The sequence below is a fragment of the Rhinoraja longicauda genome, chromosome 11, assembly GCF_053455715.1.
Source record: "Rhinoraja longicauda isolate Sanriku21f chromosome 11, sRhiLon1.1, whole genome shotgun sequence".
Classification (NCBI taxonomy): Eukaryota; Metazoa; Chordata; class Chondrichthyes; order Rajiformes; family Arhynchobatidae; genus Rhinoraja; species Rhinoraja longicauda.
In genome coordinates, this window is record NC_135963.1 from 34,725,382 (window position 1) to 34,752,299 (window position 26,918).

Below are 26,918 nucleotides of genomic sequence, written 5' to 3' on the forward strand. Positions count from 1 at the left end.
TGCAGCAAGCTCTTGATCGGTTGGGCAGGTGGGCCAAGGAATGGTTAATGGAGTTTAATACAGAGAAGTGCGAGGTATTGCATTTTGGGAAGTCAAACAGAGAATGGTAGAGATCTGGTGAGTATTATGGGGGATCTAGGAGTGCAGGTGTTCCTTGAAAGTGGCATCACAGGTGAATAAGGTGGTCAAGAAGGCTTTCAGCTTCATCAGTCCGAGTATTGAGTATGGAACTTGGGAGGTCATGTTACAGTTGTACAAGGCATTGGCGAGACCACATTTAGAGTATTGTGTTCAGATTTGGTCACCTTTGAGAGGAAAGATGTTGTTAAGATGAAAAGGGTACAGAAAAGATTTACGACAATATTGCCGGGACTTGATGGCCTAAGCTATAGGGAGAGGTTGAGCAGGTTAAAACTTTATTCCTTGGAGTGCAGGAGGATGAGGTGTTATCTTATGGTGTGTTGAAGATCATGAGAGGAGTATATTAAGAAAAATGCACAGTGTTTTTCCCAGAATACGGGAATCAAGAACTAGAGGACATAGGTTTAAGGTGACAGGAGAAAGATTTAATAGGAACCCGAGGGGCAATTTATTTACATAAAGGCTGGTAGGCGTAAGGAACGAGCTGCTGGAGGATGTTGTTGAGGAAGGTATTATCACAACGCTTAAGAAACATTTAGACAGGTACATGGATAGGATAGGTTTAGAGGAATATGGGCCAAATGTGGGCAGGTGAGACTGGTATAGATGGGACATGTTAGTCGGCATTGGAAAGTTGGATCAAAGGGCATGTTTCCACGCTGTATAACTCTATGACTCTACATTGATTTTAGTAAGGCATTTGATAAAGTCCCCCATGGTAGGCTGATGCAGAAGATTAAGATGCACGGGATTAATATTAATTTGGTTATTATGGATTCAGAACTGGCTTACTGATATAAGACAGAGTTGCAGTGGAAGGAGAATATTCTAGCTGGACGTCTGTGACCCGTGGAGTTCTGCATTGATCTGTGCTTGGACCACAGCTCTTTGTGATATATATAAATCACTTGGATGAAAACATAGATAGGTTGGTTAGTAAGATTGCAGATGATATCAAGATTATTGGGGTCTCGGACTGTCAGGAAGGATGTCAAAGTATATTGTAGTAGATAAATTAACTGCCAAATGGGCAGAGAAATGGCAGACAGAGTTTATTCCAAGCAAGTGTGACATGCTGCCCTTTGGGATGTCAAATGTAAGGGGAAAATATACAATTACTGGCATGCCCCTTAACAGCATTGTTGTACAGAGGGATCTTGGGGTCGAAGACCATAACTCCCTAAAACGTGCCTAACACAAGTAGGTAAGTGTGGTAAAGAAGGCATATGGTATGCTTGCAGGTCAGAGTATTGAGTATAAGAACTAGTAAGTCATGATACAGCTTTATAGGTCTTTGGTTCGGCCAAGTTTGGAGTATTGTGTGCTGTTCTGGTGTCCCATTACAGGAAATATGTGGAGGCTTTGGATTGGGTGCAGAGGTGGTTTTGCAGAATGGTGTCTTTGCAAACTTGATGACCTATCTCTGAAAAAATCTTAACCCTAAAACAGTCAGCTTTGTTCATTCTCATATATTTTCCATGCAGAAAAGGGGGTTAATGTTAAATTAGTTATGTTTTCCAGCAGCTCATTTCCACATTCATTCCGTTGAGAACAAAAGATACATTATTTCCTTTTATTTGAAGTTTTATACTTTTATATTTCAATTTCTATGAGTACAACTCAAGTTATTGGCTCATACATATTTCAACAATTTACAAAACTAATCTAGCTTCTAGGGTCTTGAGGTAAGGAGTGGAATTTGATGCGTTTAAGGAGTGTCACTGAATAGCCACAATCTGGGGGAAGTAAGACTTGATGTCAGTGGAGGTTTCTTCCAGGTGCAGTAAACAATCAATAAATTCATCCGGTAGTAGAGTTTGCTCTTGAAATAAGCCTTCAGTGACGTATATTCTGTGATGCTCGCCAAAGTGAGCCTCTTCCATCTTAAGCAAGTACTTTAAATTGTCTTGTGCAACATTTTGGCTTGAGTTCAAATCGATGTTCATATTCCCATTGGTGGAAATATCAGCTAGTCTGTGAAACACTGGTATGTTGAAGCCTTTGTATTCCTTTACTTGATTTCTCTCATCCTTTTGAATTGGTTGGTTTCCATTATGTGATAAAGTTGGCACCTGACATACAGAGATTTGAGGCTTGTACCCAACAGTTTCAATTTCCTCCTCATTTACTTGACATTGATCAACATTTTGAACATCTGGAGTGTCCAGTACTTGATTATCCAAACTTCCTTGGTCTATTTGTTGCTTCGAAGTTTCATGCAAGATCTGAATTGAGTTTTTGTTGATATTTGGTAACAAAGCTTCCTGCACCTCTATGATTGGTGGATCGTTGTACATCGGATACATTGGAGAATATAGAAAGGGGAAATCATCTTTCTTCTGCAATGGAAATAAGTAGAAAATGCATGAATATCAAGAAAATATCATTGGCATTTCAAAGATTTGCTGAATAAAATTACAAACCCTTTGGTATACCTGCCGTGTGGTTCAGCTGCAATTAGCGGGCACAATGTTTTATTCAGTGAATGTAAAGTCAGTGGTTTCACTGTCATTTCAGAATTTTAGGCAATGTGATGGGCTTTGTCATGGATGAGAACATACATGGCATGATTAGCAAGTTTGCAGATGACACAAAAGTGGGTGGTATTGCAAGTAGTGAAGATTTTTGCCAAACATTGCAGCAGGACCTTGATCAGTTGGGCAGGTGGGCTGAGGAATGGTTGATGGAATTTTAAAATAGAAATGTGAGATGTTGCATTTTGGGAAGACTAACATGGGCAGGACCTACACTGAATAATAATAATAATAATAATATTCATTTATTGTCATTGCAACGAGTAGGGCTCAGGGGAGTGTTGTTGAGCAGAGGGATCTACGAGTACAGGTACATAGTTCGTTGAAAGTGGTATCACAGACACATAGGGTGGTCAAAAGGGCTTTTGGCACATTTGCTGTCATCAGTCAGATTATTGAGTACAGAAGTTGGGATGACAAGACTTTGGTGAGCCTGCATTTTGAGTATTGTGTTCAGTTCTGGGCACCACACCATATTATAGGAAAGATGTTGCAAAGCTGGAAAGGGTGCAGAGAAGATGTACAAGGATGTTGCCAGGACTTGAGAGCTTGAGCTATAGGGAGAGGTTCAACAGGCTAGGACTCTATTTCTTGGAGCACAGGAGGATGAGGGGTGATCTTATAGAGGTGTACAAAATGATGAGAGGAATTGATTGGGTGGACACATATAGAGTCTCTTGCTCAGAGTAGGGAGATCGAGAACCAGAGGACGTAGCTTTAAGATGAGGGGGGAAAAGATTTAATAAGAACCTGAGGGGTAACCTTTTCACACAAAGGGTGGTGGATGTTTGGAACAAGCTGTCAGAGGAGGTAGTTGAGGCAGGTACTGTCACAACGTTTTAGAAACATTTAGACAGGTACATGAATAGGACAGGTTTAGAGGGATATGGGTCAAACGCAGGCAGGTGAGACTAGTATAGATGGGGCACCTTGGTCAGTATGTGCAAGCTGGGCTGAAGGACCTGTTTCAATGCTGCATGACTATGACTAAATGCTGGAATGCTGCAGCGTTTGGCTTCATTTACATGATTCTTAACATTCTTTAGAATTGATTTACCTAATTATTTTAGGCTTATAATCAAAGGTTTCAGGATTCTCGTTTTCAGAATTCTGAACTTCTGGGGTTTCTAACATTTGGTCTGTTTAGCCTGTTTAGCCTTTGCTTATAATTTTCTTGCAAGTTGTGGGCAAATTTTCATGCATGTATGCCGTTGGTAGATCATAGTACACAGGGTGCATTGCAGAACATGAAAGGGGTTTCAAATTAAATTAGTTGGGCCAAGGGCTAATTTTTAGTTTCGTTTACTTTAAAGATAGTGCGGAAACAGGCCCTTTGGCCCACCAAGCCGCACCAACCAGCAATCCTTGCACATTAACACTACCCTACATACACTTTGGACAATTTTACATTTACACCAAGCCAATAAATTTACAAACCTGTACGTCTTTGGAATGTGGGAGGAAACCGAAGATCATGGGGAAAACCCATGCAGGCCACAGGGAGAACGTACAAACTCCGTACAGACAAGCACCTGTAGTCAGGATCGAACCCGGGTCTCTGGTGCTGTAAGGCAGTAGCTCTACCTCTATGCCACCGTGCCGCCCTATTCTACAAGATTTCTTGGAAGTACAATGATGAAAATAAATTGAGAGGATCATACAATGGTGTGGAATCCATCTGATATCTGTTCATTGGTTTAAATTCAGTACCTTGCACTTGAGGTTAGTAGTCATTATCTAATTCATTATACATCTCACTTCTGAGACATAATGTTTAAAGAATAGACAGGAGTAGGCCATTCGGCCCTTCGAGCCAGCACCGCCATTCAATGTGATCATGGCTGATCATTCTCAATCAGTACCCCGTTCCTGCCCTCTCCCCATACCCCCTGACTTTAGTAAATACTGGCACAAATACTGCTGTAACAGATTTATTTTTTGTTTTAGACAAAGTATGAGCATAATGATTAATGTGGAAAAAAAGTTTGGATTCAGTTTCTTTCTCAATTTATTTAGCATACTAGTTGATGTAATGGGAAGATAAATATAACTCATTGCATTTTGCAACTATTGTTTGCAAAAAACAGGTTTCATTTCCCCTAAGAGAGCATTATCAGTTGCTCATTCCACCAAAGTGTGAACAGTAAAGTGAAACTCATGAGATAGCCAAAGGTGCTTGTATTAAATTCCTAAATTAAATGTTTTACAAACAACATTCTCGTGTAAAAACAACTAAGCACAGCAATAATTAAGCTCTTAAGTACTAACTGGCCAGTATTTCACCACAGGAGCAAAGGAAAGCACATTTGTGGCTTTTGATATAGAAACAAGAAGGCTGTTGAAATGAAATGAATAAATGTTGAGATTAGAAAAAGTTAGACAGGAGAAACAGGGATGCAAGATAGTGCAGATGCTTGAATCTGGAGCAACAACCTGCTGGAGGAACTCAGTGGGTCACGTACATCTGTGGAAGGAAAGGATTGGTCGACATTTCAGGTCAAAACCCTGCATCAAGACTGTGTGTGGAGATGGAAGATAGCCGATATAAAGAAACTCAGGAGATTTGGCATGTCCCTAAATTGTCTCTTACCAATTTCCACAGAAGCACCACTGAAAGCATCCTGTTGCGTTGCCACACAGCTTGGTATGGCAACTGCCCGATGCATGGCCACAGGAAACGGCAGAGAGTTGTGGATGCAGTGCAGCCCATCACGCAAGCCAGCCTCCTCCCAATCCCATCCAAATACTATCCCCTCCCCACACCTCCTGTCCACCCAATCTACACTTGTACAAGACATTGGTGAGACCACAGGTGGAGTATTGGGTTCTGGTTATCAAATTATAGGAAAGATACCATTCAGCTGGAAAGGATGCAGAGAAGATTTGAGGATATATGAGGATTTTGTTCTGAAACTGGATCCTTGACTTCCTGAGCAACAGGCCACAATCAGTGAGGATATGTGGCATATCATCCTCTACGATAATTCTCAATACTGGTGCCCCACGGAGATGCATTCTCAACCCCTTACTATATTCTCCTTATACACTTTGGACAGGGCAACCAAATACCAATCCAACTCAATCTATAAGTTTGCAGATGTAGTTGGCCAGTATCGAATAATGATGAGACAGAGTACAGAATGGAGATTGAGAACCTTGTAACTTGGTGCCAAGCCAACAATCCCTCCCTCAATGTCAGAGACAAAGGAGATTGTGATTGACTTCAGGAAGTAGAGTACCCCATCTACACTGATGGTGCCGAAGGAGAGATGGTCGACAGCTTCAAGTTCTTTGGAATAAATATCACCAGCAATTTGTCCTGGACCAGCTACATTAAAGCTACGGCCAAGAAAGCATACCAACACCTCTACTTCCTTAGAAGGTTTAGGAAGTTCAGCGTATCCCCGACAACTCTCACCAAAGTCTGCAGATGCACCAGAGAAAGCATTTTATCAGCATGCATCACGGCCTGGTTTGGGAACAGTTCCTTCCAAGACCACAAGAAATTGCAGATAATTGTGGACATAGCCCAGACCTCAGCCTCTGCCTCTCTCAGCCTTTGCCTCTTATGCGATTCAGGGGTTTGTGTACAAATTTCACCAATCAATAGAGGTGCTATTTATTGCCTTTGTATCTGGGAAGAAATAAGCAACCTCATAACAATGTGCAGTATTTTGCTACCATCTCTGTGATACCAAAAGCGACAAATTGCCTGCCATGTATGACTCATCTAATGAACATATTGCCATACTGCACCTTGGCTGACAAGGGACTCCCAGTGGCTGACCAAAATTTGCCTCTCCAGTTGATCTTGGCAAAAGCTCACACCCTATTTTACCAGAAGACTAAGATCTGTACCACCACACACCTTCAGTATAATTTACTTGGATTGTTTATTCTGGAATGCTGAAGGTTGAGGGGAGACGTGAAAGAAGTATATAAAATTACGAGAGAATAAACAGGGCAGAGATGATCAGAACTTTTTTTCCAGCGTGGAAATGTCAATGTTTATAGGATATAGCTTTAAAGTGAAAGGGGTAATGTTTAAAGGAGATGTGCAGGGCAGGGGCTTTGTTACTGAGATGGTGGTGGGTGCCTGGAATGGACTACCTAGTGGGGCCAGAGAGACAAAGTCAAACAGCAAGGAAAAGAAGCTCTTCGGCCCAACTTGCCTATGCCAATCAAGATGCCCAATCTATGCTAGTCCCATCTGCTGGCATTTGGTCCATATCGCTTTAAACCTTTGCTATCCATGTACCTGTCCAAATGTCTTTTAAATGTTATAGTGTCTGCCTCAACTATCTCCTCTGGTAGTTCATTCCATATTCCATCACCCTCTGTATGAAAATGTTGCACCTCAGGTTACAAAGAGGGTGAATGTGTGCAATACTGCACACGTACAACTTTGTTTGCACATTCTTGGCCATGTTCAATCATTAGAGAAGATGCAGTGATATAATAATTGGTCATTTGAAACTTGCACAGGAAGAATAAATGAGTTTCATAAATCAACATAGCAAATATGCTCCAGTAGGAGTAAACAAGATCAATTACTAAAGCTAGTATTCAGTTAGTCTTGTCAGTAAAGAGCAACAGTGAACATGCTGAAATGAATATATCAGACATGCACCTCCTCCAACCTCATCTACTGTATCCATTATTCAAGATGTGAACATCGGCGATACCAAACGCAGACTGGGCGATCGTTTCGGGGAACACCTTCGGGGAACGCCTGAACCAACCTGATCTCCCGGTTGCTGGTCACTTTAATTCTTCTTCCCATTCTTACACAGACCTTTCTGTCCTCGGTCTCCTCTATTGTCAGAGTGAGGCTAAATGCAAATTGGAGGAACAGCATCTCATATTTCGCTTGGGCAGCTTGCAGCCCAATGGTATGAATATTGATTTTTCTCACTTCAAGTAACCCCGGCATTCCCTCTCTCTCTATCCCTCCCCACCCAAGTTGCACTAGCTTCTCATTTTCACCCTGCAAACACCTTACAATGACCTGTTTCCGTTATCATCGTTACTTTTTGGCATATCTTTCATTCATTCATTTCTTTCATTCATTGTTCTTTATCTCTCCACATCACCGTCTATATCTCTCGTTTCCCTTATCCCTAACCAGTCTGAAGAAGGGTCTGGACCCGAAAAGTCGCCCATTCCTTCTCTCCAGAGATGCTGCCTGCCCTGCTGAGTTACTCCGGCATTTTGAGTCTATCTTCGGTTTAAACCAGCATCTGCAGTTCCTACTTACACATATCAGACTTAAGAACAGGTATCAAGATACCAATAAATCTAAGAGGCCAGGGATAAATTGACAAGAGGCTGAATACAAATGAGGACGTCGCCCTTGAAGAAATATGTTTAAGGAAGGAGAGTTTGATTCTTGCAGGAGTCTGGTGCTATTGAGAGTCAAGCCTAACTATGCAGCTTTTTAAAAAATCAAGTTATATGTTAAAGAATAAAGAAGGAAACAATCTATTGATTCGTTTTTAAACACTCTCCTCTGAACTCATTCATCCCCTTTGATGTACACCTTCCGCAGACGGTTATACAGTCATACAGCTCAGAAACAGGCCTTTCGACCCAACTTGTGCATGCCGACCAAGATACCCCATCTACACTAGTCCCTCCTGCCTGCGTTTGACCCATATCCATTCAAGGCTTTCCTATCCATGTACCTGTCCAAATGTCTTTTAAATTTTATAGTATCTGCCTCAACCACCTCCTTTGGCAGTTCATTCCTTATGCCCACCGTATGTGAAAATGTTGCCCCTCAAGTTCCTATTAAATCATTCCCCTCTCACCTTAAACCTATGTCCTCTGATTCTTGATTCCCCAACTCTGGGTAAAGGAGGTGCATTTACCATATTTATTCCCCTCATGATTTTATATACCTCTATAAGACCACCCTTCAGCCTCCTGCCCTCCAAGGAATAAAGTCATACCTCTCCCTATAGCTGAGGCACTCAAGTCCTGGCAATATTCTCATAAATCTCCTCTGTACTCTTCACAGCTTAAAGACATCCTTCCTATAGCAGGGTGACCAAAGCTGAACACAATAATCCAGATGCAGGCCCACAACTGTAATATAACATCTCAACTTCCATATTCAGTATCCTGACTGATGACGGCTAATGTATCAAAAGCATTCTTAACCACCATATTTACCTGTGATACTACTTTCGGGGAACTATGTGCTTGTACTCCTTCTGCTCTATAAAACTCCCCAGGGCCCTGCCATTCACCATGAAGGTCCTGCCCTGGTTTGATTTTCCAAAATGCAACACCATACACTTATTCACATTAAACTCCATTAAACTCAGCTCACTTGCCTAGCTGATCATAATCTTGCTGTAATTGTTGATAACCAGCTTCACTATCCACGATACCTCCCATATTAATTTCATCTGCGAACCTGTTAATCATGCTTTGTACATTCTCATCCAAATTAGGTGTTGGTGGAGGCAGATACGATAGTGGTGTTTAACAAGCCTATGTAGGCACGTGGATATGCTGGGAATGGAGGGGTATGGATTATGTGCAGGCAGATGGGATCAATTTAGCTTGGCATAATGTACGGCACAGATTTTGTGGGCCAATGGGCCGGTTCTTGTGTTGTACGTTTTTCTGTTCTACGGTTATGTTCCAATGTTGATTACTTCTTTAAAAAAAATACACCAAGTGCTGGAGTAACGCACTTAATTTCTAGCCCATGTATAATTTTCCTTGACAGCAATTTGCCCTGGCCTTCCAGTTTCAGTGTTCATGTAACCGTTGTGGAATGTTATTGTACTAACATAAATTACAAAGAACATTTGTCCCTTAATAGTTTACCTCGAGTTCTTTAGCCACTTTGCTGTTCTCCACGTCTGGAAATTCTTCCTGAACCCAGCCAGGCAAGAGCATTTTGCACATTGTTTTAATTCTAAAAGATAAACAGATCATTTGTATTGAAATATAAAACCTTATAATACAGGAAATTACAATACAGAAAATTGTACTTTTTAAAATCATCATTAACTGAATATTGTGACCTAATTTGTTATGTAATAAAACTCCAATGAACAAAGCCTATTCATCTTATCTTGTTTCCTCTATCGTGCAATTATTTGTATCTGAAACCTTAAAAACACTTTTAAAATATTCAAACTATATCAAGTGCAGTTGGCAGTTGTTGATTACATATGCCAGCAGGCAAGAGAAGTGCAGGTTGTGTCTTCATTTAGTTGAGCACACCAGCCAGACTGTACATCGCTACTTAACAAACTTGAGTTCTCCTTCCCTTTAATTTTCTTTTTGTTTTTCTCAGTGATAATCGTTTTGACATCTTTTGCCTACCAAGGAATTATCATAACCGCGGGGACACAAGCATAGCTTCCCAAATCAGAGAGTAATGTATTCATTTGTGTAGAAGCTATTCACGGTTGTGTGTTCTTGTACCTTCCTCTTGCGGAGACACAAGAATAATGGCCCTAAGAAGCACAGCAGTCCTCTCTTGCTCTGCTTACATTTTAATATTTTAGATGTGAGCTTACCATTGGTTTTGATATGCTGTTCAAACATGCGTCAGGTGTCAGAGGTTATGGGGAGATGGCAGGAGAATGGGGTTAGGAGGGAAAGATAGATCAGTCATGATTGAATGGCGGAGTAAACGATGGGCCGAATGGCCTGATTCTACTCCTCTTCCTTATGATCTTATGCAAGGCATTGTCACTGAGACTGAAACTGTCTCAAGCTAAATGGGAATCTCTGCTTCTGTCAAAACTATATACAACTTCAATGGAGTGAGCCACGACACCCCACCAATCATCAAATATGCTGAAGTCACACGCGTGGGCTTCTAGCCTCCAGCTTGCATTGAGGAATTTACCTCTGAATGAGGAAGAGAGACAAAGTGACAACTGATGGCAATCCCCACAACAATGAGATGAAAAATCATTGTAGCTGCACATTGGAAAGAGAATTGATTGTTCTGTAGCTGATTACATTTCCCAGGAGAATTAAACTTTAAAATAATTATTCTACCCTCTTCAGGAACTCAATATATTAGAAAAATGCTTTCATTCTTATATCCAGAGCATGTGGACCAAATGTCTACAAGTGTACTTCTGTTATAGGGAAAATGGTGACAGGTATTGTTAAAGACATTACAGTAGGGTACAAAAGCAAGATAATTATAGTCATAGAGTCATACAGCATGGAAACAGGCCCTTCAGCCCAACTTGTCCACACCAGCCAACATATCATATCATCATATCATATCATATATATACAGCCGGAAACAGGCCTTTTCGGCCCACCAAGTCCGTGCCGCCCAGCGATCCGCGTACATTAACACTATCCTACACCCACTAGGGACAATTTTTACATTTACCCAGCCAATTAACCTACATACCTGTACGTCTTTGGAGTGTGGGAGGAAACCGAAGATCTCGGAGAAAACCCACGCAGGTCACGGGGAGAACGTACAAACTCCTTACAGTGCAGCACCCGTAGTCAGGATCGAACCTGAGTCTCCGGCGCTGCATTCGCTGTAAAGCAGCAACTCTACCGCTGCGCTACCGTGCCGCCCTTACATGTCCATCTAGACTAATCCTATCAGCCTGCATTTATCTTATATCCCTCTAACCTTGCCCAATCCATGTACCTGTCTAAATGTTTCTTAAACATTGCATTAGTACCTGTCTCAGTTACCAATTCTATAAACCCACCACCCTTTGCGTGGAAAAATTTACCCCTCAGGTTCCTATTAAATCTTTCCTCTTTACCTTAAACATATGTCCTCTGGTTCTTGATTCTCCTACTTTGGGCAAGAGGCTCTGTGCGTGTAAACAATCTATCCTTTCATGATTTTGTATATCTCTATAAGATCACCCCTCAGATTTGTCTACTTTCATCCGCTTCTGGACCTTCACCACCTCTTCGACCGTAATAGTGACTGCTCCCAAGTCTCTTCCAGTGACTTCCCCAAGTTTCTCAGTATTCCTGTCTTTCTCCACAATCTTTCCCTTTATGTACTTATGAAATCCCTTGGGATTATCCTTAATGCTATCTGCAAGAGCTATCACCTGTCCCCTTTTATGCCTTTCTAATTTCTTTTAATAGCTTGTTCCTTAGTTTTTGAAACTCCTCCAGGGTTACACTTGACCCCAGCTGCCTATACCTGGCCTAGGCCTCCTGCTTACTCTTGACCAAAGCCTCAATTTCATTAGTCATTCAAGGTTCCTTCTATTTGCCTGTCTTGCCGTTCACTCAAGCAGGGATGTGCATGTCCTGAACTCTTGTCAGCACACTCTTAAAAACATCCCACTTTCCTGACGTTCCTTTTCCTTCAAACAACCTACTCCAATCAACTTGTGCAAGTTCCTGGATCATACCCCCAAAGTTGGTTTTGCCCCAATTTAGTATTTTAATTGGGTAGAGTCAGAATGGTTTGGGAAAGGGAAATCATGTTTGACCAATTTATTGCACTTCTTTTGAAGAAGTTACAGAAACTCCCGAATTTAGTTTAGTTTACTTTAGTTTAGTGATACAGTGTGGAAACAAACCCTTCAGACCACCAAGTCTGCACCGACTGGCAATCACCCATACACTAGTTCTATCCTACACACTAGGGACAATTTACGGAAGGCAATTAACCCAGGAAACCGGCGGGTCTGGAGAAAACCCACACGATCACAGGGAGAACGTGAAAACTCCATACGGACAGCACCCACAGACAATCTCTGGTACTGTAGGGCAACAACTCTACCGCTGCACCACTGTGCCTCCCCTAAGAGTTAAAGAACTGACACATTTACTATATTTGACTTTCAGAAACCATTTGGTAAGGTGGCATATCAACGGTTAACTATGAAAGGTAATATGTGTCATGGATAGAAGGTTGCCTGGCCAACAGGAAACAGTGACAAGTGGTGCGCCACAGGAACTGATGCTCGGGCCTCAATTTTTATATATGACCCGGATGAAGCCACCAAAAGTGCATTTGCTAAATTTGCTGCTAACATGAAGACAGGTGGGAAAGTAGGTTGTGAAGAAGAAATAACGAGGCTGCAAATGGATATGTAAAGAGACAAAGAGTGGGAAATGGAGCATGATGTTGGAAAAATAAAATGTCCATTTTGACTGGTTGAGAGGGAAAAATAGATCAGCCATGATTGAATGACAAAGCAGACTCAACGGGCTGAATGGCTCCTGCCTAATGGTATCAGCACATAGTGACTGCAGCACACAATTTACAAAATGCACTGCAATTACAAATCTAGGCTACCCCAACAGCACCATCCAAATCCACAGCCTCTACCACTAAGAAGGATAGGAGCTTTAGGCACACGGGGACACTACCGCCTACATTTTCTCCCCTGTTGGCCCTTCATTATTGCTGGGTCCAAATCTTTGAATTTCCCCCCCAAACACACTGTGTGAATATCTTCATCAGCGTTCAGGGTATGGCTCACAAACATCTTCTCATGAGCAATTAGAGATGGGTAATAAATGGTGGCCCTGTGAGTAATGACTGGGTCTCAAAACGCTAAAAAATAAAAGTCACTTGGATTGCAGGTCTAAAGCCAAGAAGTCCTTAGCCAACAACTGTGGGGGTGGCTTCACCAAACATACTTCAAAGTCTCATGAAGTTAGTTCAATATCACCTTCTCAGTGGTAATTAGGAATCTGCAATAAATGCTGGCTTTTAAAGTGTCACTATATCCATTTGTGAATATTGGATGTGGAATAAGTGAACATTTCTATTTCTTACAAACATCTTTCATGTTGACGAGGAAAACAAAATACCAAGAATCAAGTTCAGAACTGCTAATTCGTGTTGTTGTATGTGTCTTATTTCCTGTTGAACTTCCTGTTCCCAGAAGGAGTGGTCTATGCTTACAAGAGGGGAACCCACAATAAACAAGCTGGTGTTTAGACGTACATTTCATTTTCCTGGGGGTTTAATGAATTATTGTTCGTTCAGTAAAATTGAGTGCAATAGTTGGAGATGAAAAAATAGATATTTTGAAATATCAAAAAGTCAATAATTCTATGTAGTCAAAGCCATCAAGGATACATTTTCAGGGGCAAATCAACCAAATGTTTAACATATTTTCCATTACACCACTAATAACGTACTGTGTGACTCCAATACTGATGATTAATTTTGAGTTACCTTTCAGCTATATCCTAGCAAAGTATTACTGGAGCCCTTTGTGGATCTTTACTTACTTTTAATTTATGAATCTAGGAGGATTCTACAGCCATATTGTGTATTTTTAACTTAATATTCATCAACACAAAAAGTTGTTTCTCTATCAACATTCCCTTTCCCTTTCCAGGTGTGAACTCTTGATACATGGGTGTTTATTCATTGCATTAATTTTTTAGATTTAGATTTAGATTTTTTTTAGATTTAGAGGTACAGCGCAGAAACAGGCCCTTCGGCCCACCGAGTCCGTGCCGCCCAGCGATCCCCGCACATTAACACTATCCTACACACACTAGGGACAATTTTTAAAAATATTTACCCAGTCAATTAACTTACAAACCTGTACTTCTTTGGAGTGTGGGAGGAAACCGAAGATCTCGGAGAAAACCCACACAGGTCACGGGGAGAACGTACAAACTCTGTATAGACAGCGCCCGTAGTCAGGATCGAACCTGAGTCTCCGGCGCTGCATTCGCTGTAAGGCAGCAATTCTACCGCTGCGCCACCGTGCCTCCCATTTAATGGCCATTTTCAATGGGTGAAACTGAATAACAAAGTTTGGAGATTCTACTTGGGCAATTACAACTATGCCTAGTTTTTGGGAACTTGAGTGGTTGACAAGGAAAACACATAATTCTAGCAGTAACAACAAATTCTGAGAGGAGGTGAAAATTAAAATCCATCAAGATTTGAATTGCAAAATAGGCAGTTAATCAGACTTTCTTGCCCGCAGACTGAATTAAGTCAAAACCACCCTCTCAACTCAGTTTCAGTGGTGAGTTCGGCTGGAAATGAATTGAATTGAATTGAATTGAACAAAATTACGGAACAAAGATCTGTGTCCTGGTTTATCGTTTGGACATTGGATTTGAAGTTCGGCTGAACAGCTCGGCTGAAGTCAGCCATATTGACATAGAATGGATAATGGTGCCTTTGTTTCTCAGTCCCCAAGGCTCAGTTTCAACTTTGGCAAAGTCATTAGTTCATACGTCATAGGAGCAGAATTAGGCCATTCGACACATCGAGTCTATTCTGTGATTCAATCATGGCTGATCTATCTTTCTCTCTCAACCCCATTCTCTTGCCTTCTCCCCGTAACCTTTGACACCCTTACCAATCAAGCATCTGTCAATCTCTGCCTTAAAAATATCCAATGACAGCCTCCACAGACGTCTGTGGCAATGATTACCACAGATTCACCACTCTCTCACTAAAGAAATTCCTTCTTATCTACTTTCTAAAGGTACGTCCTTTTATTCTGAGGCTGTGCCTTTCGGTTCTAGACCCACTCGTGGAAACATTCTTCCATAGACACTCTATCCATAGCCTTTGACTATTCGGTAGTTTCAATGAGGTCCCCCTCATCCTTCTAAACTCCAGCGAGTACAGGCCCAGTGCCATAAAACTCTCATCTGACATTAACTTATTCATCCCCGGGATCACTCTCGTAAATTTCCAACACCAGCACATTCTTCTTGATATGGGCCCCAAAACTGCTCACAATAATCCAAATGTGGTCTGACCAGTGCTTTATAAAGCCTCAGCATTACATCCCTGTTTTTTATAATCTAGTTCTCTCAAAATAACTGCTAACAGTGCATTTGCCTTCCATACTATCAATTAAGTATTTCCCCAGGAATGGGAGTTTGTGGAGTATCTCCGAGACGGATTCTTAGAACAGCTTGTACTGGAGCCTACCAGGGAGAAGGCAATTCTGGATTTAGTGTTGTGTAATGAACCTGATTTGATAAGGGAACTCAAGGTAAAAGAGCCATTAGGAGGCAGTGATCATAATATGATAAGTTTTAATCTACAAATTGAGAGGGAGAAGGGAAAATCAGAAGTGTCAGTATTACGGTATAGCAAAGGGGATTACAGAGGCATGAGGCAGGAGCTGGCCAGATTTGACTGGAAGGAGACCCTAGCAGGGAAGACGGTGGAACAGCAATGGCAGGTATTCCTGGGAACAATGCAGAAGGTGCAGGATCAATTCATCCCAAAGAGGAGGAAAGATTCTAGGGGGAGTAAGAGGCACCCGTGGCTGACAAGGGAAGTCAAGGACAGCATTAAAATAGAAGAGAAGAAGTACAACATAGCAAAGAAGAGCAGGAAGCCAGAGGATTCGGGCTCTTTTAAAGAGCAACAGAAGATAATTAAAAAGGCAATACGGGGAGAAAAGATGAGGTACGAAGGTAAGCTAGCCAATAATATAAAGGAGGATAGTAAAAGCTTCTTTAGGTAGGTGAAGAGGGAAAAAATAGTTAAGGCAAATGTGGGTCCCTTGAAGACAGAAGCAGGTGAATTTATTATGGGGAACAAGGAAATGGCAGATGAGTTGAACCGGTACTTTGGATCTGTCTTCACTAATGAAGATACAAAGTATTTCCCAGATGTTCTAGTAGCCAGAGATCCTAGGGTGACGGAGGAACTGAAGGAAATTCACATTAGGCAGGAAATGGTGTTGGGTAGACTGATGGGACTGAAGGCTGATAAATCCCCAGGGCCTGATGGTCTGCATCCCAGGGTACTTAAGGAGATGGCTCTAGAAATCGTGGACACATTGATGATCATTTTCCAATGTTCTATAAATTCAGAATCAGTTCCTGTGGATTGGAGGGTAGCTAATGTTATCCCACTTTTTAAGAAAGGAGGGAGAGAGAAAACAGGAAATTATAGACCAGTTAGTCTGACATCAGTGGTGGGGAAGATGCTGGAGTCAATTATAAAAGATGAAATTGCGGAGCATTTGGATAGCAGTAACAGGATCGTTCCGAGTCAGCATGGATTTATAAAGGGGAAATCATGCTTGACTAATCTTCTGGAATTTCTTTGAGGATGTAACTAGGAAAATGGACAGGGGAGAGCCAGTGGATGTAGTGTACCTTGACTTTCAGAAAGCCTTCGACAAGATTCCACATAGGAGATTAGTGGGCAAAATTAGAGCACATGGTATTGGGGGTAGGGTACTGACATGGATAGAAAACTGGTTGGCAGACAGAAAGCAAAGAGTGGGGATAAATGGGTCCCTTTCAGAATGGCAGGCAGTGACTAGTGGGGTACCGCAAGGCTCGGTGCTGGGACCGCAGCTATTTACAATATACATTAATGACTTGGATGAAGGGATTAAAAGTAACATTAGCAATTTTGCAGATGACACAAAACTGGGTGGCAGTCAGTGTGAACTGTGAGGAAGATGCTATGAGGTTGCAGGGTTTCTTGGACAGGTTGTGTGAGTGGGCGAATGCATGGCAGATGCAGTTTAATGTGTATAGATGTGAGGTTATCCACTTTGGTGGTAAGAATAGGAAGGCAGATTATTATCTGAATGGTGTCAAGTTAGGAAAAGGGGACGTACAACGAGATCTGGGTGTCCTAGTGCATCAGTCACTGAAAGGAAGCATGCAGGTACAGCAGGCAGTGAAGAAAGCCAATGGAATGCTGGCCTTCGTAACAAGAGGAGTTGTGTATAGGAGCAAAGAGGTCCTTCTGCATTTGTATAGGGCCCTAGTAAGACCGCACCTGGAGTACTGTGTGCAGTTTTGTTCTCCAAATTTGAGGAAGGATATTCTTGCTAATGAGGGCGTGCAGCATAGTCCCGGAATGGCGGGACTGTCGTATGTTGAAAGTCTGGAGCGACTAGGCTTGTATACACTGGAATTTAGAAGGATGAGAGGGGATCTTATTGAAACATATAAGATTATTAAGGGATTGGACACATTAGAGGCAGGAAACAAGTTCCCAATGTTATGGGAGTCCAGAACTAGGGGCCACAGTTTAAGAATAAGGGGTAGGCCATTTAGAATGGAGATGAGGAAAAACTTTTTCAATAAAGAGAGTTGTAAATCTGTGGAATTCTCTGCCTCAGAAGGCAGTGGAGGCCAATTCTCTGGATGTTTTCAAGAGAGAGCTAGATAGAGCTCTTAAGGATAGCGGAGTCATGGGGTCAAGTCAAGTCAAATTTATTTGTCACATACACATACACGATGTGCAGTGAAATGAAAGTGGCAATGCCTGCGGGTTGTGCACAAAAAGTATGGGGAGAAGGCAGGAACGGGGTACTGATTGTGGATGATCAGCCATGATCACATTGAATGGCGGTGCTGGCTCGTAGGGCCGAATGGCCTACTCCTGCACCTATTGCCTATTGTCTATTGTAAACTTGCAAATGAACCTTTTGGGAATCCTGCACCTGCACTCCCAATTCCCTTTGCATCTCTGATTTCTGATTCCTCTCGCCATTTAGAGACTTCAGTAACCTCTCCTGCACTCTGCTTACCTTTAACTTCATCCATACATTTCCAATTTGTTGATCCCCCATCCCCCTATCCATGCCCATAGTTATGCAATTTGCCAGGACCCTAGTCCCAGCCCGGTTCAAGTGGAGTCTGTCCTATCAGAACAGCTTCCTCCTTCCCCAATACAAATGCCAATGTACCACAAATCCAAACCCACTTCTCCCACACCAATATTTACTTTAAGGGAAGCATTTATTTTAACAATAATATTTTCTATTTAATAATTTGTTTGAAGATATTGTTGATCAAGTGAAGTACTCACCTTTGCCTGACAGATTTTGCAAGTGTCAGAGCTAAAAGGAAGGCTAATGGAATGCTTATTCCCAGGCTGACCTGCAGTGGAAGGGCGATGCCATGATAGTCTAAAAATACCAATAATAAAGTTAATTATATATAAAATCGTTTTCACCTTTCCTTGAATACATTTTGATTATTTAAAAAGAACATACAAGTAGAAACAAACAAGTTTTTCATAGTATTAGGGATTTAAAGACACAAGCCGAAATGTCATCAGGTCGTAAGTAAAAGGAGTAGAATTAGGCCATTCGGCCCATCAAGTCGACTCCGCCATTCAATCATGGCTGATCTATATCTCCCTCCTTACCCCATTCTCCTGCCTTCTCCCCATAACCTCTGACATCTGTACTAATCAAGAATCTATCTATCTCTGCCTTAAAAATATCCACTGACAGCCTCCACAACCTTATGTGGCAAAGAATTCCACAGATTCATCACCCTCTGCCTAAAGAAATTTCTCTTCATCTCCTTCCTAAAAGAACGTCTTTTAATTCTGAGGCTATAACCTCTAGTCCTAGACTCTCCCACTAGTGGAAACATCCTCACCACATCCACTCTGTCCAACCCTTTCACTATTCTGTATGTTTCAATGAGGACATTGAGGGAGAGGTTCTTGTCTTAGCACCACGTTACAAGGTTCTCAATCTCCTTCCCATATTCCTTCTTGTCATTTTTTGATACTTGCCCTCTACGGTGGTGTTGCCTGCAAACTTGCAAATTGAGTTGGATTGGCATTTGGCTGCATAGTCATGGAGTATAGATACGGGTTGGGAACACATATACTTGCGGGGCACCAGTGTTGAGGATTATCATAGAGTGTGATTTGTCACCTAAGTTATTTACAGGCAGATTGGAGCTGGCTTATTGTGATGATAAAATTAACATTTTAATTTTTAACCTGTCCTCACAAATCCTGGTGTGTTTAATTCTTGTGGGTTACAAACCCCTCCATTTTTACTCACCAAGTTTGATGGGTGTCCTTGCTCCCATCTCCCCTTCTCCTGCCGCAGTTGTGGCAGTCATATGAATGGTGTAAACTGTGTCCAATTCCAGTGTCAGCCCGTAGCTCCTTGCAGCAACATTGGTGACATTATCTATAAAGGTAAAATGAATCCTTAATGTCCTAAGAATGCCACTGAGGTTTTTAAATATAACTCTGTTAAAGTTTCTGACTTAATTTTCTCATGATACGGTAAATGGAGCAAATATCAGGAGATAGAATCAAAAAATGATTAATCGGGTCCTGCTATAAAATTCATCAGGAGCAAAGCAAAATCGCCATCTCTATTATTCTCACTCCGCTACTCGTTCTCCAGAGCTGAGCACATGAGTTCCTTTAAAGTATTTATTCAATTCCCATTTTGTAAATCTATACACTAAAACTCTCGTTTGTTTGTTTGTTTGTTCCTGAACGACAGCCAAAACGCTAGACGATAGCGCAAAAATTTTAGGCCCACCTTTTCTCACCGTCGTCCCTTTGGTGCTAATGGAAGAAGTTTCATTGAAATCGGTGTTATATTTTTAGTTATTCACATTTTAAAGATTAAATCTATCTCCTAGGGTGGGAAGGGGGACGGAGTGAGGGGGTGGAGGGATCGGGGGGGGAGGGAGGGAGGGGGTACGACAAGGGAGGTTGAGGGGGATGGAGTGGGGGGGGGCAGGGGAAGGGGGCGGGGAAGGGAGGGGGAGGAGGGAGGAGGGGGGGAGGGGGAGGGGGGAGGAGGGAGGGAAGAGGGGGAAGGGAGGAGGGAGGGGAGGAGGGAAGGGGGAGGGGATGGGGAGGGGAGGAGGGAAGAGGGAGGAAGAGAGGAGGGAGGGAGGAGGGAGGGAGAGGAGGGAGGGGGAGGGGAGGGGGAGGGGGAGGGAAGGAGTTGGGAGGACGGGGAGAGGGGAGGGAAGGGGGAGTGGGGATCGGGAGGGGGAGGGGGAGGAGGGAGAAGGAGAGGGGAGGAGGAGATAGGGAGTTGGGAGGAGGGAGGGGTAGGGGAGGAGGGAGGGGTTGGAGGGGGGGAGAGGAGAGTGGGGAGAGCGGGAGGAGAGGGTGCTGCACCAATGCAGAAGAGGGTTGGGCCCAACGAGTCCACTTGGTCTAGTTATCACTAAATCTGCTTCCACACCCTTTCAGTCAGTGCATTCCTGTGTATCCAGAACAGAAATGCTCAGAACAATTCAGAGGAAATAAATGCGTACTTCTCCAAAGTCTGAACATTTACAGGGGCCATTAAACCTTCGCTAAAATCCATAAGTCCATTAAACATGTGCTAAAATGGTAATTTGCATAGCATTCATGCCAATTTGTCCCATTACCTGTGGAACATGATTTTGTGACAGCTCTGTACAAGTACTTGAACAGTTAAAAAATGCCCATCACAAATGTGTCTTCATGCACATATAGGTTCAGGAACAAAAGCCAGCCAATTGACATCATCCCTTCATCTTTTCATGGGAGGTGAGCAACAAATTTAATTATTGCCGGAAGTCATTCTGCATCTTGAAAAACTGGCAAGGAGGATGGCAACGTTCACATCAGAGTGGGCACTGTGCTTAGGAAAGAACTGCAGATACTGCTTTAAATCGAAGGTAGACACAAAATGCTGGAGTAACTCAGCGGGACGGGCAGCATCTCTGGAGAGAAGGAATGGGTGACCTTTCGGGTCGAGATCAGTCTGAAGAAGGGTCTCGACCCGAAATGTCACCCATTCCTTCTCTCCAGAGATGCTGCCCGTCCCGCTGAGTTACTCCAGCATTTTGTGTCTACCTGGGCACTGTGCTTCATTGATGTCCTGGTCAAAGAGAGAGGTCCTGTATATCAAGGATCTAGGAAGCCATCAAGGGCTGTCATTAAGCTGTGCTGAATAAAGTTTAATGACCCCAATGTCTCATCTAAATGACACTGAGGTTTTGTTGTATTTGGCTATAGTTAACCTTTCTCTGTGTTTGTGAGCTAGTGAGTTGGATTCTCCTTGTGTCTAAAGAGGACTGATGATACCCCTCACATACTTATGTAAGCAAGAAACCATGCAGTTGATAGCTGTATTAAACATAGAAACATAGAAAATAAGTGCAGGAGTAGGCCATTCTGCCCTTTGAGCCAGCACTGCCATTCAATTAATTCATTTAATATATTGTGCATTTTATTTTTATTAGGTATCAAATACAATTAGCAGTTAATTTTAGACTATAATTCAATCATGCAGTACTTAGACATGCATCACGACTGATTTTCAAAAATATCTGTTCCTTTTTTTGCCCTTCTGATTTCCTTTTTTAGCTTGCTTCTTAGTTCCCGGAATTCCTCCAGAGATACACTTAATCCCAGTTGCTTATACCTGCCCCATGCCTCCTTCTTACTCTTGACCAGAGCCTCTATTTCCCTTTCTGGGTGATCATCCCTTTCTTGTTCCTCAAATCCACCCATCTAGCCTCACCAGACGAACCATCTGTAATATCACCTCTGACCACTGCCGTGACAATTCACCAATAATGCAACACCCCCTCCTCTTTTACCCCCACCTGAAGCACCTGTAGCCTGGAACTATGAGCTGCGGTGCAGCCCCTCTCTTAACCAGAGAGCTACAATGTAATAGTTACAATGTCCCAGTCGCGCGTACCTATCCATGCCCTATGTTCATCTGCCTTACCCGTCAGGCTTCTTGCATTAAAATATGTGCAATTCAAACCAACATTCCTTCCTCGCTCCCTAACTTTCACCTGCCTATTATGTCTTTCTTTCATCACCACCCCCCCCCCCCCACCCCCCCCACCATATAAACTTCTCAGCCGCTGGTTCTAAACTATGGCCACTGGCCATTTCCAGTCATGCTCCCTCTTGGGAAAGGCACTATATAAATGCAAAATCTGTGTCCATGCAAGGAATCTCTTAGCCTAATTAAAAGCTGGTGTGATGAGGCATTACAAGAAATTCAGTTTACCATGAATGTGACATTGCTGCACCAGGTTAGAACGGATCCAATATTGAACAGAATGGATTGTTCTTCCAAGAGGAGATAAATCCTTTTTAATTTCACATACTCAAGCCTTGATATCTTACTTGCATTATATGAGTCCCACATTCATAGTACTGTTTCATCCTATTGCCTACTACTTCTACAACTGCATCTGGATTGCCATTCCCACTGCCAACATTTCACTCCAACTGTGGCCTGCTTCACTGCCATCCTATCCCTCAGAGAAAGTGACCACTGGAGTGCTGCAATGGTTGATGCTGCCTACGCGGATGTTTGTTATAAACATTAATGATTTGGATGACAATGTGGTTAATGCTAGCAAAACTGCAGATACCACCAAAATTGGCGATATAGTAGACATGGAGGAATGTTGTCTTTGTTTACAACAAGATCTAGTTCAGTTGGGAAGGTGGGTCAAAGAATGGCAGTTGGAATTTAACTCTGACAAATGTGAGGTGTTGCACTTTGGTATGTCAAACCCGGGCAGGACTTATCCAGTAAATTTGTAGAGCCCTGGAGAATGTTGCATAAAGGAGAGATCTGGGAGTCCAGGAGCATGGTTCTTAAAAGTAGCGAGTCAGGTGAACAATATGGTGAAGAAGGCATTTTAAACGCTTGCTTCATTGAGAGGGGTATTGAGTATAAAAGTTGGGACATCATGATGCAGCATTACAAGTTGTTGGTGAGAGCCCATTTGGAGCTGTGTGTGCATTTCTGGTGGCCCAGCTTTAGGAAGGATGTCATAAAGTCAGAAAGAGTGCAGAAAGATTCACCAGTATGTTGCCTGGGTTTACAGGGAGAGTTTTAATATTCTGGGGCTTTTTCTTAGGAGGCTGAGGGGTGACCTTATTGAGATGTACAAGATTGTGAGGGGCATAGAGAAATTGAACACATGCATTCTTTTTCTCTGGGTAGAGGATTAAAAAACTAGAGAGTATAAGCTTATTAAAGGGGAGATGTTTAAGAGGGACCACAGGGGCAGCGTATTCCATATCTGGAATGAATTGCCAAAGAAAGGTATTGAAGAGGACATAATTACAAATGTTTAAAAAGTCCTTTGGACAGATATATAGATAGGAAGGATTAAGATGGACATTGGGCCAAGGCAGGCAAATGGGGCTAACCCAATATGCCAACTTGGTCGGCATGGGCAAGATGGGCTGAAGGGCCTGTTTCTACGCTGCACGGTTCTATGACTCAATTTCTGGCCCACAATCCTGCAATCGCCCAGAGCAGAATCAGGATTGCATCACTTTGGGCGTGAACAGCACATGATTAAATAGGGAGGCCACCTTACAAGGCACTACTGTCACTTGCAATATGTAGCCAGTTGCGGATTACCGCTTTTTACCATTGATGGTATTGGTGACTCTTGACATTTCGGACGTGAGTGGAAATTAACACTTGAGCTTTAACCCATGTTGATATCACTGTCTGGTAAATGTTGCTCATGCATGCAAATAGATGAGTTGCTCTTTGAGTAGTCTGACATAGGCACCACAAAGGTCTTGGCCAGCTGGCAGAAAACGAATGCGTTAATGTTGCTTTTTCTTTGCCTGGAGGATGATGTTGCAGAATGCAACTGCTGCAACAAATCGTGTAACAAACTGGAGGCCTCCGTTGCATTGACAGAAATATCCGGGTGAACAGAGAAAAATATTCATTCGTATAAATACCATTTTACAAGCCAGAAGTGGAGAATCTGAAATACTCAGCAGTGCTCTTTGCACTTTCACATTTATTTTGTTCTCGCCCGATTCTCAGAAGATATGATAGAAAACCAGTTTTGCTTGTTGCTAAGGGAACTCAGCTGAAAGGAGGTGATCTGCATTGGCTTCTATGCAAACAATTTACATTTTGTAACAGCAACCTGGTTGTGTTAAAACAAGAAAACAAGTGCAGGTAGGTCACGTGTCCCTTCAAGCCTGTTCTGCCAAACAATATGATCATGGCTGATCCTCCCCAGTCCTCGTCTGCTCTTCTATGCTGGTTTCCCAGCCATCAATTCCGTCATCTTTTCAAAGGTTCAGAGGTCAGTTTATTGTCGCATGTGCCAATTAAGGTACAGTGAGACTCGAATAACCATACAGCCATAATAAACAAAAGCACCGACACACAACTACATAAAAGTTAACGTAAACATCCACCACAGCGGATTCCCCACATTCCTCACTGTGATGGAAGGCAGTAAATTCCAAACTTCTTCCTCTTTATTCTCCCGAGGTCGGGGCAGTTGAACCATCCGCAGTCGGGGCGATCAAACCTCCCGCAACTTGCGATCGAATCTCCCACGTCGGGGCGGTCGATCTTTTAATAACTTATCTACTTCCACTTTAAGTACACCCAAAGATTAGCCTCCACAACCCTCCAGTATTAAATATTTTGGAGATTCCTAAGAAACTTAATTTTACATAACTGCCTCCTAATCTAATAATTCTGAGCACTTGTTTGAGAATGATCTATACAGAATGTATATTTCACTAGGGAATTGACAATAAGGGTCATTTCCTGTTGTGGCAGTTTACACAAAGAATTAGTGCACTTGTGATACTACTTTGTTGCTTTGGATTAATTAGCCTCACATACCGTTTACACCAGTAATCAATATGACGTGTAAGATTGTTATTAAAGAGTTGCTGCCGATGGAGTTGAAGTAACTTCATACACAAGTACATTCACCACAGGAGTACAGAAGACGACGGTGTTATGTCCCAGTGTGAATTTCCAAGACCGTGGTCATTTTTAAACGGTTCTACCATACAGAACTATGTCCCAGAGTGAATCTTCCAGACTGGGGCCATTTATAAACTATTCTCCCACAGGGAAGAGTTTAAAAATGACCCCACTCCTGTTATGGAACCTGCAAAGAGAAGCTTTGTAGCAGCAGGAACTGAGCTATAACCTTTTATTTTCTCAAGACAGAAAGAGCAGAAAAATAAAATACAGAAGCTATATAAAAATGTTTCAAGGAAACACACTTACACAGAACAAGGCTGGATCCATCGGACCCCTTCTCTACGTAGATGGTATAACTGGTGATAAACCCTTGCCGGCTTTTAAGTGGAATCTCCTCCCATTTTACTTGCATTTTGGTTCCATCAAATTTCATCAGTAACACATCTGGTCCTGCTGTAGGTTCTGAAAGAAGAAGGACATAAAATCAAAATAGGGGCAGGAGATAGTTATGGCAGATAAAATGAAGGAGAATTAAAAAAGATTTTACAGATACATTTGGGGAAAGAGAGCAACTAGAGCGAGAAATGGGCACCTCAGAAACCCAAGTGGTCATCTAAGTGTGGAGCCACAGAAGATAGCAAGGTCTTCAATGAAGATTTCTCCTCAGTTTTTACTGTGAAGAAAAACATGAAGGTTAGGGAACATGGGACAGTTGATAGCTTGAGGAAAATCTTTATTAGGCTGGAAAAGGTACTACACGTCCTTAGGGTGATAAATCTCCCAGGCCTGATCAGATATATCTGAGGCCACTGTGGGAAGCTAGAGAAGAAATTTCAGGAGCCCTAGATGAGATTTATGAATCATTGTTCGGCCCATACGAGGTGCCCAATGTGATCATTTTAACTAGGCATCATGAACGACACAAATATTCTGGGCTGAAGTAGAACTTCCACGTTCTCTATTTTCAACCATCAAAACCGCTACGATACCTAATTTCAATGTAATATTTCTCTGGGTTCTTATACTCCTTGGGATTTATATCAAAACTTCTAGCTTCAGATAGATTGGATTTTCTTTAGACTTTTGAGACAGTTGTTCATTTTGTAACTTAGCAATGGGCTTGATCAATCCTCTTTTTCCTATAAGAGATTCTTTTCAGGCTTTCCTTTCTTTTCCCCATTTTTTATTAATCATCCTGACTGCAATATAATGGGGATGCGGGGAGTGTGCATAGGTGTGTGCATAGGTGTTTGCATAGGTGAGCATGTTTGTGAGGGAAATGTGGACAAATCAAGTCCTGACAAATTTAATAGATTAGTTGACAGACTGGCCGGTGGGAGCAAGAGTCCGCAATAACTGGGAACCTTCTCACACAAGAGGGCATACATATGAATGAGGATAAGTTGTGTCTTTGGAGGAGCTGAGTAGGCTGGGTTGTGATGTAATGAAAACCAGGACAGGTAGAGCTTGGAGGGAGTGGTGGTGTAATGTATTTACCCAACAGCAATGGGTGCGCACATGCTTTACATTGTTCACAAACAGTGCCAGCAAACCCCCTATTTGCTAGTTCCAGCTGACATCTCTTTTCAGCTGTCAAGGATTCCCATAGCCTAGAAATGCCAAGTAGGAAACATTAAATTTAAACGAGCCAAAATATTAGAACAGAGCCTGAATTGAACATTATGATTATGGCCTCCCACACAGAGCAGATTATTCATGTTCCTGAGTTAAAACGGAACCAGGCAGGTTTCATAGATTGCCAATTTAATGTACTCCAGGTTAGTAATTGGAGGGGCAAGGGTTA

The 26,918-nt window shown here is 42.3% G+C and overlaps 1 protein-coding gene across 1 annotated transcript in view; it reads right to left on the reverse strand.

Moving 5' to 3' along the window:
• Positions 1-1,815: 1,815 nt before the first annotated feature.
• Positions 1,816-26,918, reverse strand: part of il23r (interleukin 23 receptor) — a 36,514-nt gene continuing 11,411 nt past the window's right edge. Inside the window, exons 4-8 of the mRNA XM_078407989.1 lie at positions 25,421-25,576; positions 19,433-19,564; positions 18,436-18,535; positions 9,516-9,606; positions 1,816-2,480 (exon numbers count right to left, since the gene is read on the reverse strand). Of these exons, the coding sequence (XP_078264115.1) occupies positions 1,860-2,480; positions 9,516-9,606; positions 18,436-18,535; positions 19,433-19,564; positions 25,421-25,576 (1,100 nt within the window). The 3' untranslated portion in view covers positions 1,816-1,859. The remainder of the gene's footprint in view (positions 2,481-9,515; positions 9,607-18,435; positions 18,536-19,432; positions 19,565-25,420; positions 25,577-26,918) is intronic.